The sequence below is a fragment of the Adiantum capillus-veneris genome, chromosome 4 (assembly GCF_014529385.1).
Source record: "Adiantum capillus-veneris isolate H3 chromosome 4, ASM1452938v2, whole genome shotgun sequence".
Lineage (NCBI taxonomy): Eukaryota > Viridiplantae > Streptophyta > Polypodiopsida > Polypodiales > Pteridaceae > Adiantum > Adiantum capillus-veneris.
Window position 1 is genome coordinate 100,619,735 of NC_140934.1, and position 16,029 is coordinate 100,635,763.

The window sequence follows — 16,029 nt, forward strand, 5'->3', positions numbered from 1 at the left end:
TTTGAATAAGTGACAAAAAGTTTATATCGACATTGTAAATATCTTCATAACCACTCCTAAAAGTGTTGAGCATGTGATGAAAACAAGTGAGCTCAATTAATTTGTCTTATTTGTGATTTTATTATGCTAATTTGTACATAGTTCTATGCTCAAGTTGTATCTTTTATTCAAATTCTTTGGAATCCTTACAAAAACCACTCACACATGCATTTTAGCCACTTGAACATCATGGTTTGACATATACATACTTAATTATATGCTCTTCTCAAGAAAAGAGCTTTGTCATCTATATTCTATTGGTAAATTTAGACTCTAAAAAAGTAACAAAGAAGTCTGGATAATAGGAATCTAGATTGCTCACTTCATGGGGCATTGTAAAACATAGCCTTGTATACAATTAGTTTTAGTGTGGAGAAGTCTCATAAGAAATTGGGAAACCATACTACTGTTTGTTTGTTTCACTTGAGATAATTGGCTATGGAGACTCTTCTCAAATGATGAGGGCAATCAATGGAGCTCTTGCTTGTGTGATAGAAAAAATGTTGTTCTAGATGAATTCATAATATGTTAGTTTTATGAGCATTGAGCTTCGTCCAATTTGTTTATGGAGGGCTATTACATAATCAAACCTTCAAACAATTTGTGATCCTTAGTCCCATGGTGGCGTTGCACATTCCGGCATTTGATTAGGATATCGGAGAGTATCTACACAATAGTCATAAATTGTGTATTGCTTTGTGTAGTACATGTAGTAATTCTTTTCAGCAACGCTTAAAGTCCACTTGTCTGGTTGATCCCACCAATATGGTTGAGTATACCAAAAGCATGATGGGGCTTGGTTAGGTAGATTCCACTCGCAAGCATCAACAAGAAAGTTAGTGTAGGATGTTATAAATGGTGAATAGGTCCAATTGATTTTCTCCAAGCCACCCCTTGTTGCCCAACTGTCTCCATTCCATATGCTACTATAAATAGCCATCGGCTTGTATTTTGGATATGTTGCGTATGTTATTGATGTGTTTCGATAAATCCGTACGGGCACTGAGTCCACATACCACCTTTAAAACAGGAAACATGAAAAAATTACTATAGATAATAGTGAAAATTGTCGAAACAACTTATGACCAAAAATCTTCATTTGTAGAAAAGTTATCTAAAACTTATGTTATGGATATAGATAAGTATTAATATGAAATTAGAACAATGTGATGTATGTGATACTCTCGATATAGAATTTCTTTCACACTTCCATTCTATACAAATGAGGAAATTGACATGCAATAACCTTTATATGCATGCACATTATTCAACAATGTATTGAGTCAATAACAAGTAGCCTTTTAAAAAAAATACATCGTAAATGGATAACTAATATTGTATTCAGCAACATAAGTACTCCTTTAATGCACTAAACAACTAGCAATTCGTTCATAAATCAATAAAGATTATCTATTTACATTTAACAATTGGAAAATATACAATTTCATCAAGAATACTTGCATGAATTAGAATCAATATTGATATCCAATAGCATGTGCAATCATTTTATCTCATAAAACATTAAGGCTTTTTTTCAATTAAGGCACTATAATATTTTCTTTGAAGTGGTTAGAAATCATCGTAAGATGTGTCAATGCAAGCTATATTTGAGTTGCATGTCGTCTTTAATGCCCTCCACAAAAAACGGTGTTTCTAGCCACAACTAGTTAATGCATGCTAAACTTGTATTAAGATGTGTTAATGCTTGCTAAGTATGAGTTGCATTATGTCAACTATTTAATGCTCTTGACAAACAAGAGTGTTTCTAGTTGCAACTAGTTAAAAATACTTATGAGAAGAGAGAAAGAAGAGACTTACACAATTTGATGAGGATTCCACAACATTGAATAGTCATGGTAGTCTTCAGTGGGATCAAACCAAAGGAAAATCCGTTGCTCCCTACCGCCAGTACCGTTAGTAAAGATGTTAGTTTGCAATATCCAAGGTTGTCCCGACACATTGCCCAGGAATTCAAAATCTATCTCATCCCAATCTTCGGTTGTATTTGTTCTTTCGGACGACATCTACATACAGAAAAAGTAGCTTGTGTACATAACGAATATATGTAGGATATTTGATGGAAAATATTATGATCTTTAAGAATCCTACCTTTGCTCCATAATCATAAACCCTTTCAACCGACTTACACCTTGTGGCAATGACACAATGGCCAATCAACACATGTACATACACACAGCCTACCAAATATACCCTAGCTTTATTTGTATTTGGGTTTTCAACTTTGCATTAGCAACTCATAGAGTCCTTAGCTTCATATTTTGTATTGCTTAATATATACATAATTTGAAATAAGAGAAAAAAATTTCCTTACAAAAAAGTTCAAAAATATAATCAACTTTTATAGTAGGAGTGCTTGCTTGCTCAAAAGTTGTTGCTCAATTAATCCCAAAAGTTTCTATTTGCAGCATGCAAGTTGAATGAATAAGAAACTTACGTAATAAGCGACGACCACACCTGCCGAGTTGCTTGGGACGAGCTTGATGCTTATGCTCACATAGCCATGCGCATAGCTATGGTAAGATCGAAACCCCGAACCTAAACATGTACAAGATGAGGTTCACATCATAGTATTAGTATGTGTGTGTGTGTGTGTGTGTGTACATACATATATCTATCTATCTATATATATATATATATATATATATATATATATATATATATATATATATATATAAAGAGAGAGAGAGAGAGAGTATTTTGACATTGTAAGGACAATGCCAAGAGACTAACTTTATTCTCTATATATGAGAAGGTTTAACATAACTAGTACGCAAGTGCCGCTTGCAGTGGTGACAACTGCCTCCCTCTCTGATTGCCTCACTAGGTTGAGGTTCAGAGCATTCTCCCTACCTTTGAGGAGTCCGGCTACCCCTTTATATATAGTATAGATATAAATATAGATAGGAATCATCTCAAGAAACCACAATCCGATCCACAAGAATGAGAGAGAGAGAGATTTGACATCATAGGAACGATCCCAAGAGACTAATTTTTGGTCTATATTGTGTTAAACGTCTCAAATTATATGTTACATATTTTGTAAGTGATGAGCCTGCGGAAAGCTCTAAACTTTCCTCTCTAACACATGCACACTCATCCAATTACTCAACTATGACCTTTCTGACCACCTACAACACTAAAGCCCATGGGGTCTTTAACACTAGAATGGTAACCTAACAGGACATAAAAGTGTCCTTTCAGGGTTTTGGGAAAATTTTCCAAAACCATAGTAGATCCACTCATTTTGAAAAATCCTTTCATGAGCTTATAGTTCAATAACTACTACATATGGAAAGAATGAGAAACTTGTAATTTTTCTCATCCCTTGGTCACTACAAGCCTCCAAAGTTGATGGACCAGTGCATTTTGCCCAAAACAGCAATTTCTTACGGTTGATTGCATATAAATAAGAGTGCAGATTTTTGTAGGACATGAGATAAAATGCCCCATTAACTTCAATGGGTTGGTGATCAAAACATATAGTTGCTTTTACCTCACTAATTTTTTTTTGGGCAAAAAAAAATAGATACAAAAAAGTTGCATTTTTGCCATTCTGCGAACCTATCATCAAAGTTTCTATAGTCATGCTCAATACAGATACTATATACATGTTTTCTTAGTTCCCTTTGGGCCTCTGGATTCAAAAGGAGCCATGGAGCATGTCAAAAGTATAATGGATCTCTTACAATTGGAACCTTGGGGGCAATGATAAAGTGCTAAATACAGCAAACATGAAAAAATTGGGTTTAGCATTATGACCTCTAGAAACCCATAGAAACTACTCAATATCTAGCCAAGTTTGTAGTCTATGATTAGATATGGTTACTACCTACAAAATACACACAATTTGCCTACGAAACTAGCAATATTGAGAAAGTTATACTTGCTACTCTAAAATGTATCGTATTCTTCAGCAATCAAAAAACTCAACCATCATCATATACTATGCTATATAGCATATTAGGTCCCCTAAAACTCAAGGAAGATTAGCTTTATGTTATACATTACACTTACACAATCAATATTGAATTTGGATATCAAGAAAGCCACCAAAACAATCATAAAAGTGCTAATTTTGGCCAAAAAATAGGATTATGCAATTATTGTAAATTGGTCATAACTTTCAATTTTAACACTTAGCTCTCCCTACAAGCATCAAAACATGTTGAGAACTATGAAGGCCTAACCTCTAACCATCTAAACCTCACAAACATGAAGTTTAGAGTGGTATAGTTGCCAAAAATTGAAAAAAAGCCAAAAACGGGACCCGTTTTTTCACACAGTCTAGGTTCAAAAATGTTGTGCAAGAGTAAGGTTAATGGTGAGATCGATACTCAAAAAAAAAATGCTAAGTTTTTTTCAGCTCATAAGGCAACTTTGTGGATATATAGCACCTAGAAATTCATTTTCATACTCTTCAAATAATTCAAGCAAAATGGTCACTTAACAGGACACAAAAGTGTCCTGTTACCATTCTAGTGTTAATGAGGATCCCATCATGGGATCGCCAACAACAAACTATGTGCGCAAATCTCGAGGGAGATGGATGGCAAACAAAAATCAAACTGCTCCGCGACCCCGTGGATTGAAACTTGGTACCCAAGCTATGACAACACAATGGCTTGACCACGCGGGCACGGGCTTTTTGGTGTCCCCAAAGCCTAAACAAAAAGCTATAAAGTATATAATGTATTTATCCGGACAAACGTAAACTAGGAAAAAAAGTAAACTCGGGACACATCCCTATAAAATCAGACGGTCAAGTTTACCTCGCATCTCGCACGTGCAGTTTGTCGCCGTTGTCGATCCCTTGATGGGGTCTTCATTAAAAACCCCATGCTTTTTAGTGTTGGGTGTAACCCACCACCCACCTTGGGAGTGTGCCTGTTAATGTGCGGGTGTGAATGTGTGTGTGTGTGTGTGTGTGTGTGTGTGTGTGAGAGAGAGAGAGAGAGAGAGAGAGAGAGAATGTACCTGTGTTGTTATCGAGCATCAGGTTGATGGTGCGGCCTTCATCAGCCAGCCAGACATGATCAGGCCGCCAACCCGCATAAAAGTGATCATTGAAGTGGCCAGGGGCGCTGTCCGCGCGGCTTCCCTGTATCTGGCCGGCCATCACCATCGCCAGCAATGGCCACAATAACGCAGCCATGGCAAGAACCTGATTATCGCTAATCAGCTGCCTAATCCTGCTCCTGCGGCTGCTTTCAGCTTTTATGAAGCCCTGCAGCGCAGGCTCCATCTGCATTGTGACCTGCTTCTCTCTTGAGGTTTCCTATCAGCCTTCTTTCTGGGCTTTCTCTTATAAGCTTTTCTGCAGGTTTCGATTGTCCGCTGCTCGTCTTTCAAGGGTCTGTGAATGGGCACTTGAATTTATAAGCTGATGAAAGATTCTGCGGAGCGTCTCTGCAGATCCAAGGTGTGTGTGTGTGTGAGAGAGAGAGAGAGAGAGAGGGAGAGAGAGGTAGCGCACTACATGCATGCAGCAGGCCGCGGGACCCATTCACTCATATACGAGGTCTGCACGTCATGTGATGAAAACTCTAGGAGGAGCTGTCCTCGCCGCGCTAGCACCTATTTACACAAGTGTTGTTTGCACGACCCCTTTCAAATGTCTCTTCGGAACTAATGACATGGTCAAATCCTTGTCTATTACGTGTCGCTCTCAAAAACACTCAACCAAGCTTCAATGGCCCTTAACACCTCACCAAATAGGTAGGCCTTCAAAGTGCTCCCTTTCTAAGTAAGAAGGTTCCCCCATAGACCTTCCAAATTGGAGGGCCCTTCAACATACCAATGCACCTGCGCGCAGTTTCAAGGGCAGACCCATACTCTCTACTAAACGAACCTATAGTTGGAAACCAATGTGTAGCTACCAGTGAACAAGCTAAATTTGTCGAGATGTTGCTGCAAAATGCGCTACAGCTTGGCACAATGGTGATATCATGATCTAGGGGGTGCTTCAACCACGTCCCATTGAAATTGCAAGGCTTCGTTCTGAGTTTTGTGTAACGACGCCCTTTAAAAGCGGAACTCCTTATTGGGTTGCACCTTCTATGATGACGGCCCTCCATTTTCACCGTTAGAGGGCCTATGGGGGAGCCCTCTAAGGCCCTCTACATGTGAGGGTACACAAACTTCCTCCATTTTGACATGGTCAATCACCATGAGTACTCATAGCGATGGCCATCAGAGAGGGTGGATGGGCTTCGTAGCTCATGCTCGATATGAAAGCGAACTCACGTCTAAATTTGCTTGATTATGGACGATCCCCTCAAGCAACTTCCCAGTTGTCAAAGCTCCTCCTGTGCACGCTCATCGACTACATGATCTTGCACATTATCTTTTTGTTCATTTTCTTGCCAACTATCTAAATTCTTCGTGTGGCAGTGAGCCTAAACACCCTCTGTATGAGGAAAAAAGGTCATTGTCAGTCCACCACCCACGGTTGCTTGCACAAGGATGGCATCGAAGAAAATCCCAAGGCTCAATATTTGTGGAATCATTTTGGCATACGATGATACTTCAAATTGCAATCATGGGATATGGATTTCCTGGGAGCTTTTAAATTTGCAACTAATTTCCAAAAGAACAACACCAGAATAGTGATGAATTCTATGGGTCGATAAAAAAGAATAGAGGTCACTCAAGAAATGGTGGAACCCCTATAGCTCAAGCCAAGAAATCTCTCATTCCTTGGCCATGGCACCAAAAGATTGTTGTGCAGCCATTGTACATAGTATAGTTTTTGCAACAAGCCAGCTAAAATGCCAATCCAATAGAAAAAGAAGTTAACCCCTAATCTAGAGCCCAAGAGCTAACTATATCTACCACTATATTGGTGGTCTCGAGAGATGCATCTTGTTGGAGTCAGGGTTGCACGAATGCACACGCAAATTGGAGATAGAGAAGAAGCTCAAGGAACACAAAACAGAACGTATTACTTGGTGTGAAGATATAAGAAAAGATAGCCCTAGAGTGATGGGCGTGCATATAAACCACGGGGAGAAAAACCTCCTAGTAAGAGGAAAAAGTACCTCGGTGCTCCTAAGTGTCATTGAAATCGGATGCAGTGAATGAGAGATCACAAATAGAGTATAGGGAAGTGCCATGCCCTATGGACATGATCAATCCACAAAGGAAAGCAAGCCAAAAGCTTCAAACTTCTTACGGGAAAATTCCTTTGTGAATAGATATGTAAGCTTGTTTTGTGTCGGCATATAAGTCAAGTTGTTGTCTCCAATTGAGAGTGTCTCCCTGACACATTGATAATGCACCTCAATGTGCTTTTTTTGAGCATGAAAGATTGGATTCCTTGCAGATGTCAATGTACTCAAACTATCAGTGTAGATGAGAGTTCCAGACTCTAACTCCCAAATCATCCATAAGGCATCGGAGCCACACACACTCAACCATACTTGTGAAAGACTCCCTGTACTGAGCCTCACAGCTAGAGGTGGCCATAGTAAGTTTCTTCTTGCACAACCAAGATATGCATGAATTGCTAAGCATGAAAGAAAAACTGCTCATGGATAGTCGTGTGTCATAGCAATCAACACAATCTCGGTAAAGAAGGCATGTAAATCTGGTAGCAATGATCCCCCCTTAGGATAAAAGAACCCAAGATATATAATGTCATGCAAGTAGAGAAAGATATTGTTAACTATTGTCGATGCTTAGACCTTGGGCTATGCATAAATATGCTCACTTGTGAGATTGCAAATTGAATATCTGGCCTTGTAATGCATATATAAATGAGGCAACCAATATCTCTCTGGTAGAGAGTAACATCTAGAGGTTCTCTAGCATCATGTAGACTTTACTTCAAATCTATTCCCATAGGAGTGGTAATTGGTTTGCAATCATAAAGTCTAAGTCTGCTTAGCAAAACTTTTATATACTTTTTCTGGCATAATGTAATACCCTCATCACATTGCTTGAATTGAATGCCCAAATAATGATTCAAAAGATGTTGGAAAGCGAGTTCCCTAAGCACCAATGGTTTAGCGTTAGGCTATGGGGGATAAGGTCTTAGCTTAACCATGGTGTTATGGTTAGAGAGATGGAGATTAGGGTTAGTTTTAGGCCAAGAGCAAGTGCATAGAGAGAGAGTATAGACACAATGATGATATCTCAAAGTGCAAAGATTAATTAGAAAATAGCCTCTAATATAATCTTGGTAGTTTACATCCATTTGCCAGAAGGTTGCATCCTTTTCCTATTGGACCAAGTCATCATTTCTGTTACCATATACATGTGGTAGTGATGTGTGTGAACACATTAGGACCGCCGGGGCATTTTTTCCCTCTTTATAAGGTTTTTGCCCCCGTGCATTGTATATACGCCCATCACTCTAGGGATATCTATCTTTCCATTGCACACTAAGTAATACACTCTCTATTGTGTGCCTTGAGCTTCCTTCGTCTTCTCCAATTTGTGTGTGTTTCTCTGCAACCCTAAATCCAACAATTGGTATCAGAGTAGGTTGCGTCCTCCCGGGCTTAGTCGCCAGCTGCTCCAGTACACGCCTGCTCACTTTCTCCGATTTCAGTGAGCTTTGGCGAGCGTTCGCAGGTTGACAAATACTTTGGGAGAGGTCGTAGAGCTTGGTCGGCTCAGATTTTCGATTTGGGCTCATTTCGGCCTCCGTTTCCACTACAGGCAGGTCTGCACAGGCAATTTTGTCATTTTGTGCAGAATTTTTGTCAGTGCCGTTTTCTGCATAACAGGTGCCTTATAGTCTTCTACAATTTGTGCTATATAGCATGTATTTTTCCCGCTCCGTTTCTTCTATTTTGGGCAGTTTTCACATCAGGTGCAACATTTACCATGGCTGACAACAACAACACAGATGTGTTCAAGATGTTTTCTGTTGAGGACAAGTTGGATGGGGACAATTACCCTATGTGGGATTATATGATGCAACATGTTCTTGTGTCAAAGGGCGTCTGGAACATTGTGCAGGGCATTGATGTACGTCCTGATTCTAAGGATGTAGGCGATGTTGAGGATGTTGCAAGTCTTGCTACAAGGATTGCTACTGTTAGCGTTGTTTTGCCTATGGTAGAACAAGCTCGCTGGGATGTAAAGGATGTGCAGGCTCGTGCATTGATTGCATTGTCTGTGAAGCGCACATTGTTCCTCACATCCGTTCAGCAAAATCTGCAAAACAAGCTTGGGATATTCTAGCGGGTCTTTATGCAAGCCGCAATGAGGCTAAAATTTCTTTGCTGCGTAATGAGCTGGAGTCGAAGATTATGCATGAGGAAGATGATATGGACAATTTCCTTGCTAGTGTCAAGGATATTAATGAGCAGCTTATTTCTGCAGGCGAAGTCATTTCAGATAGTTCACTTGTGCAGACTGTTCCTGATGCCTTACCAGATTCTTACCAGACTTTTGCTTGTACTTGGAGACTTATGACCCAAGGAAATCCATAAGTTGTCAAGTTTGATGCATTATGCACATTGCTATTGCAAGAGACACTTTCCAGAAAAAACAGGACTAGGCAACGTGCAGTTGAGCAGGCTTTTATTGCTTCTCAAAGAAAGGGTGGTAATAGCAATGCAGCCACTTCTTATGGTTCTGTTGCGAGTGGCAAAAATTTTGTTCCTAATGCTTCTGCTGGCAACACTTCGTCTGGCAATTCTGGTGATAAGGGCAAAAAGAAGATGTGTTGCCATTATTGTAAAGCTAATAATCACTTGATCAAGTCGTATCCTAAGTTGAAGGCCAAAGAGGCTAAGAAGAAAGAGGGTGGTTCCACTGCAAATGCTGGTTCCACTACAAATGCAGCCATTGTTGAGTCTTCTGTGAAAGGAGACTGTGATGCTGATGTTGATGCAGAATGGGCTTTTAGCACAGAGTGCACTTACAATCTTGTTGTCCATGATGCATGCTTGTCAGTTGCTGCAGATTCACATGTGTGGTATTTCGATAGTGGTGCTACAAAGCACATTACCTCACATCGTGAATTGTTTACCTCTCTCGAGTCTGTCCCTCATGGGAATTCTGTCACTTGTGCCAACAATGCCTCTTATCCAGTTCAGGGAGTTGGAAAGATTGTGCTTACTGCTGCTAATGGCAGTTCTTTCACACTTGTTGATGCACTTTATGTACTTGGGATCAAGAAGAATCTCTTGTCTGTATCCGCACTTGCTAGACTTGGACTTGTAGTCAAATTTGTGGATGATAGATGTATAGTTCATGATCTCAGTTTTGGTGATGAAATTGTTGCATCTGGCCTTTTGTGCCGTGGGCTGTATAAACTCACTTTGTATGACAAGTGTGGACAAAATTTTTCAAATGTTGTTGTAGATTCAAGGGCTATTTCAGATGCAAAACTTTAGCATGCACATTTTGGTCATCTGAATTTTGCCAGTTTGCTGCGTTTGCAGAAATCTGATATGGTTGCTTCTTTGCCGCCTCTTGAAGCACCTGTCAAACATGTTTCTGAAGGCTGTATTTTGGGTAAGATACAGCGTTCTAAGTTTCCAAAGGATGGTTCAGTTCGGGCCACATGCAGGTTGCAGCTTGTGCATAGTGATGTTTGTGGGCCCATGCAAACTCTGTCCTTGGGCAATTACTTGTACTTCGTGACTTTCATCGATGATTACTCCAGGCATGCATGGGTATTCCCGCTTAAAGCGAAGTTCGAAGTTTTTATGTGCTTCAAACAATTTCTGGCTATGGCTGAAAATGTCTCGAAATGTACTATTGGCACCCTCCGTTCCAATCGAGGGGGGGGAGTATATGTCTCATGAATTTAATGCATTTCTGGCTAGTCGTGGGATAAAACACCAATGTACAGTGCCTTATACACCTCAGCAAAATGGTGTTGCTGAGAGGAAAAACAGGTCACTGACGGAAATGGCACGATGTATGGTCAAAAGTCAAGCTTTGCCGCATTCTTTTTGCCACTTATGTACTTAACAGGTGTCCTACAAAAGCTTTGCAGTCTATTACTCCATATGAAGCATGGCATGATAGAAAGCCTTCTATTGAGCACATACGTGTTTTTGGCTGTTTGGCATATGCTTTGGTGCCACAAGTGCAGCGCACAAAATTGGATGATAAGGCTGCCAAATGTATTTTTGTTGTTTATAGTGCTGAAAGCAAAGGTTACAGGTTGTATCGCCCGTAAACAAAACGTATTCTCGTTTCTCGGGATGTAGTGTTTGTGGAAGATTCTGTTCATCCCTTGTTGTCATGTACTAGAGACAGTAATGTAAGCTTACAGGACATTTATGACACTTTGTTGCCTCTGTTCAGTGGTGGAAATACAAATGTAAGTTCCAATGAGGCAAATGTAAAGCCTATGGGGGTTTCTGAAAATGTTCTAGATCAGCCTATTACTGATGCAGATGTACATGATGTACTTGATGAGGAAAGGGCTGAAAATGAGCACGCTAGAGGTATGCCAAAATGGCTGGTGCACACTTTGCGTGACAGTAAATTGGATGCACCTTTGTCTAGTTGTACTCGTTCAGGCTCTCGCCATGCATCTTATGCATCAGATTGTTATGCTTTGGTTGTGTCTATTTTACATGATGTTGAGGAGCCTCTGTATTTTAATGAAGCATAGAATTCAGAAAATTGGATAGCTGCCATGCAATCAGAATATGAATATGATGCACTTATAGAAAATGACACATGGACTTTATGTGATTTGCCTCCTGGCAAAAAGGCCATTGGTAAGAAGTGGGTTTACAAGTTGAAACGCAAGCCGGATGGTGAGATCGATCGCCATAAGGCTCGACTTGTTGCAAAGGGTTATGCACAACAAAAAGGCATAGATTATGAAGAGACTTTTGCTCCCACTTGTCGTATGACTACTGTGCATTTTCTATGTGCATTGGCAGCTCATTTCGGTTGGGATGTATCAATCAGATATTGTTACTACTTTCTTGAATGGTGACATATTTGAGGAAGTTTATGTAACGCAGCCTCGCGGTTTTGTCATAAAAGGACAAGAGGACAAAGTGTGCACATGTAAGAAGTCTTTGTATGGGTTGAAGCAATCTCCTCATGCTTGGTATGAGAAAGCTGACACTCATTTGTTTAAACGAGGCTTTCGTAACAGTCCAACAGAAAGCACATTGTATGTAAAGCATGAGGATGATGTATTTCTCATTGTGGTTCTTTATGTCGATGATTTGCTGATCATTGGACCAAATGAGAGACATATTACTGAATTTAAGGCTGATTTGAATGCTACTTTCAAGATGAAAGATTTGGGACTGTTGCATCATTACTTGGGTCTACAGTTTAAGTAGTGTGATGGTGGTATTGCCTTGTGTCAGAAAAGTTACATATAGACATTGCTATGTAAGTTTGGACTTGAGGATTGCAAACCAATTGCCACTCCCATGGAAACAGGTTTGAAGTTGATTCTACATGATGCTGGCGATCCTACTGATGTCACTATTTACCAAACTATTGTTGGTTGCCTCATTTATGTATGCAACACGAGGCCAGATATTCAATTTGCAGTCTCACAGGTCAGCAGATTTATGCATAGCCCAGGGTCTAAGCATTGGCAGACTGTCAAGAGGATTTTCCGCTACCTTAGTGGCACTTTACATCTTGGCTTGTTTTATCCCAAGGGGGGATCATTGCCGCCAGACTTAATTACATGCTTTTTCGGACTCAGATTGGACTGGTTGTTTTGACACGCGAGTGTCCACAAGTGGTTTTTGTTTCATGCTTGGCAGTTCATGTATATCATGGTTGAGAAAGAAGCAACCTACTGTGGCCACGTCGAGTTGTGAGGCTGAGTACAGGGCAGTCTTCACAGCTACGGTTGAGTGTGTATGGCTCAGACGCCTTATGGCTGATTTGGGTGTTGGATAGGACACTGCCAACACTATCTACACTGACAGTCAGAGCGCAGTGGCAGTTGCGAGGAACCCAGTTTTTCATGCTCGCACAAAGCACATTGAGGTGCATTACCACTATGTCAGGGAGAGGCTCTCAGCAGGAGAGATCAGCTTGGCTTATGTGCCAACACAGGACAACCTTGCAGATCTTTTCACAAAGGCATTGTCTCGTGAGAAGCTTGAAGCTTTCCACAAAGCTTTGGTCGTACTCCCCTTTGTGGATTGATCATGTCCTTAGGGCATGCACTTCCCTTTACTCATGTGCCAGCTCTCGTTCACCGCATCACTCCAGGGGGGATTTGTTACCATATACATGTGGTAGTGATGTGTGTGAACACATTAGGACCACCGGGGCATTTTTCCCCTCTTTAGGAGGTTTTTTCTCCCGTGCATTGTATATACGCCCATCACTCTAGGGCTATCTATCTTTCCATTGCACACTAAGTAATACACTTTCTATTGTGTGCCTTGAGCTTCCTTCGTCTTCTCCAATCTGTGTGTGTTTCTCTGCAACCCTAATTCCAATAATTTCATCCATCCTAGTAGACTAAGGATCTACTCCTAACACCAATTTTTAGGTGGATCCTAGTAGACTAAGGATCTACTCCTAAGGATCTGGCACATTGTCTATGTGAATTTCTTCTACTCGGTGATCTACCGAGATAGACAATGTGCTAGTCTACCACTCTCATGATACACCGATTTTTAGGTGTACTCCTAACCACGAGTTTTTGGTTTGCTCATAAACGGTGAGTTTTAGGTTTTCTCACAACCAAGGGTTTCAGGTGTACCAAAACCTGGCGCTTCGAACGAGCTCCCAAAACTGGAGTTTTTGGTTTACTTCCCAAACCCTACAATTTTTTAATAACTCTAGCTAACCTTGGGTTTAAGTTTACCCAGTTACCTTATGAGATGGTTAAAAAATTGGGGCTTCACATTCGGGAATGTTTTACCTCCGGCCTCTTATTTCTGTAGCCATTGGCAATCTCACACAAGATTTTGATAAATACATAAACAAGGGGAAAAATATGGGGTGTTTTTGCCAAATAATTATACATATCATGGCATACAAATCATAATAATAGTGTGAAGACCAATCGCCAAAGAGGGATATCAAAACAAAACACTAAAATGAAGCCGTTGCTGGTAAGGAAATCCAATGCCGATGTTAAGGTTCGAGTGTCAAAGTCGTCAATGGTGTCAAGCCTCGCATGCTTGATGTCGGGGCTTCTCTCTTTTTGTGACATCAATAGTCTTAACTCTTTATATTTCCCAATCAAGTTGCATACGTGCAATTTTTCAATGCTACCATTGGCTACAAGCTACAAGAACCCCTTTTTCTGTTATGTGTGTGTACACACTCTCAGCACAATTTTATAAAAAAAGTTTAACTAGCGCGATTTCTACTCGGTCTACAAGCTATTGTACTTTTCAACTCCCCGAATGCTTTCCTAATTGTCTGCATTGGACTCGGAAACTCCAACTTGTCTGTTGCAAGCCTTGCTTGATCATGCTCTGATACTAGTTGAAAGGGCTTGCGATGCGAAAGTGTACACTGTCGTGGATGCTCATTGCAAGCTATGGAGGTAGTTTAGAGAGAAGAAGAGAAGAATATAAGGCACACAACTCACACTATGAAAAAGAGGGATTATCATTTAGTATATTTGGCCTTTATAGGCATTACATACAAAGAGGTTCACACCTAAGTCGCCCAAGTTGGGCTGACCCAACAATCGCCCCCTTCAGACAAACTTGGCATAGTTTTCATCATACATCCTCTTGAACTAGGCTCACCAATCTCATGATACACAGATTTTTAGGTGTACTCCTAACCATGAGTTTTTGGTTTAGCTCATGCCTAGCACTTCTGTACTTGATGCCCCTAAGTTGAGCTTACGACTACCTACTTGACCTGCTCGCTTCTGTAGAGTTTTGATTTGCTCACAGTGTTGCTACTCGATTTACATTGCAATGCTTACTTTTTGATTTCTTGATTTTAATCAGCTGTACTATATTCCAATGGCAATGTGTGTGTGTGTGTGTGTGTGTGTGTGTGTGTGTGTGTGTGTGTGTGTGTGTGTGTGTGTGTGTGTGTGTGTGTGTGTGTGTGTGTGTGTGTGTGTGTGTGTACACAACACCACAGATCAAAAGTAAGGTATGAATAGCTGAATCAAGTGCAATGGAGTCGGTTGTGGAGATTCACTCTTTATTTCATCTGCACAATGTTGGTTGCCCGACTTGGCTCTCAAAGCTCTGCACTGTTTGTTTGATATTACAGATCTTATGTGCTGCCAATTTTCTTGGTCATGTTGCTCTATTTCTACTACCCGTGATCTCCCCTTGATTCAGCCATGTCGACTTTTTACAAATGCTTGACTCTCGGATTTGGTTATGGGTGCCTCACGTGCAAGGAAGCAAACGGATGTTACACAAGCTCTGATACCAGTTGTTGGGAAGTGGGTTCCCCAACCACCAATGGTTTAGTTCTAGGCTATGGGGGATGAAGCCTTAGCTTAACCATGGTGTTAGGGTTAGGGTTAGAGAGATGGAGATTAGGGTTAGGTTTAGGCCAAGAGCAAGATCATAGAGAGAGAGTATAATCATAATGATGATAGCTCAAAGTGAAAATATTAATTAGAACATAGCCTCTAATATAGGCATGATAGTTTACATCCATTGGCTAGAGAGGTTGCATCCTTTTCCTATTGGACCAAGTCATTATTTCATCCATCTTAGTAGACTAGCACTCTTTCACATGTGGTGCCACTAGCGTGGGCTTACTTTAACAAAAGCCCCAAATGGTGATGTCTCAAATGTGGCATTCAAATCAACCTTATATTTAGCAATATGTGTCTCATTCATATCAATGAGCAGTAAATCATCCACATACACAACTTTGGGGATTCACCTCTTAGGCATGTAAGTTTCTAGGTGAGTTCAAATGAATGGGTTTTCTAATTGCCAAAATTTTGCAATTTTAACAGGATTATATTAACAAAAGGGGTTTGTTAATTGATTTGAGAGAAAAACCTTTCTCTATTGTTTTAAATGTGGCATTCAAATCAACCTTATATTTAGCAATATATGTCTC

At 40.3% G+C, this 16,029-nt stretch overlaps 1 protein-coding gene across 1 annotated transcript; it reads right to left on the reverse strand.

The window, feature by feature from the left end:
* Positions 1 to 287: 287 nt before the first annotated feature.
* On the reverse strand, positions 288 to 5,412 carry LOC147459698 (putative xyloglucan endotransglucosylase/hydrolase protein 8). The gene is made up of 4 exons (XM_086509885.1): positions 5,035 to 5,412; positions 2,495 to 2,595; positions 1,858 to 2,063; positions 288 to 1,058 (listed from the first exon to the last, which is right to left on the reverse strand). Exons 1-4 carry the CDS (start codon positions 5,306 to 5,308, stop codon positions 650 to 652), a joined length of 990 nt encoding a protein of 329 aa, XP_086366011.1. The 5' UTR covers positions 5,309 to 5,412; the 3' UTR covers positions 288 to 649.
* Between the last annotated feature and the right edge of the window lie 10,617 nt (positions 5,413 to 16,029).

Bases quoted from the DNA above. Each gene is read 5' to 3' on its own strand.
- LOC147459698 (XM_086509885.1), bottom strand. From the start codon at position 5,308: ATGCAGATGGAGCCTGCGCTGCAGGGCTTCATAAAAGCTGAAAGCAGC. The intron at 2,596-5,034 runs GTACATTCTCTC...GTACATGTTTAG, and splicing joins GATGCTCGATAACAACACAG to GTTCGGGGTTTCGATCTTAC. The intron at 1,059-1,857 runs GTAAGTCTCTTC...CCTGTTTTAAAG, and splicing joins TGGAATCCTCATCAAATTGT to GTGGTATGTGGACTCAGTGC.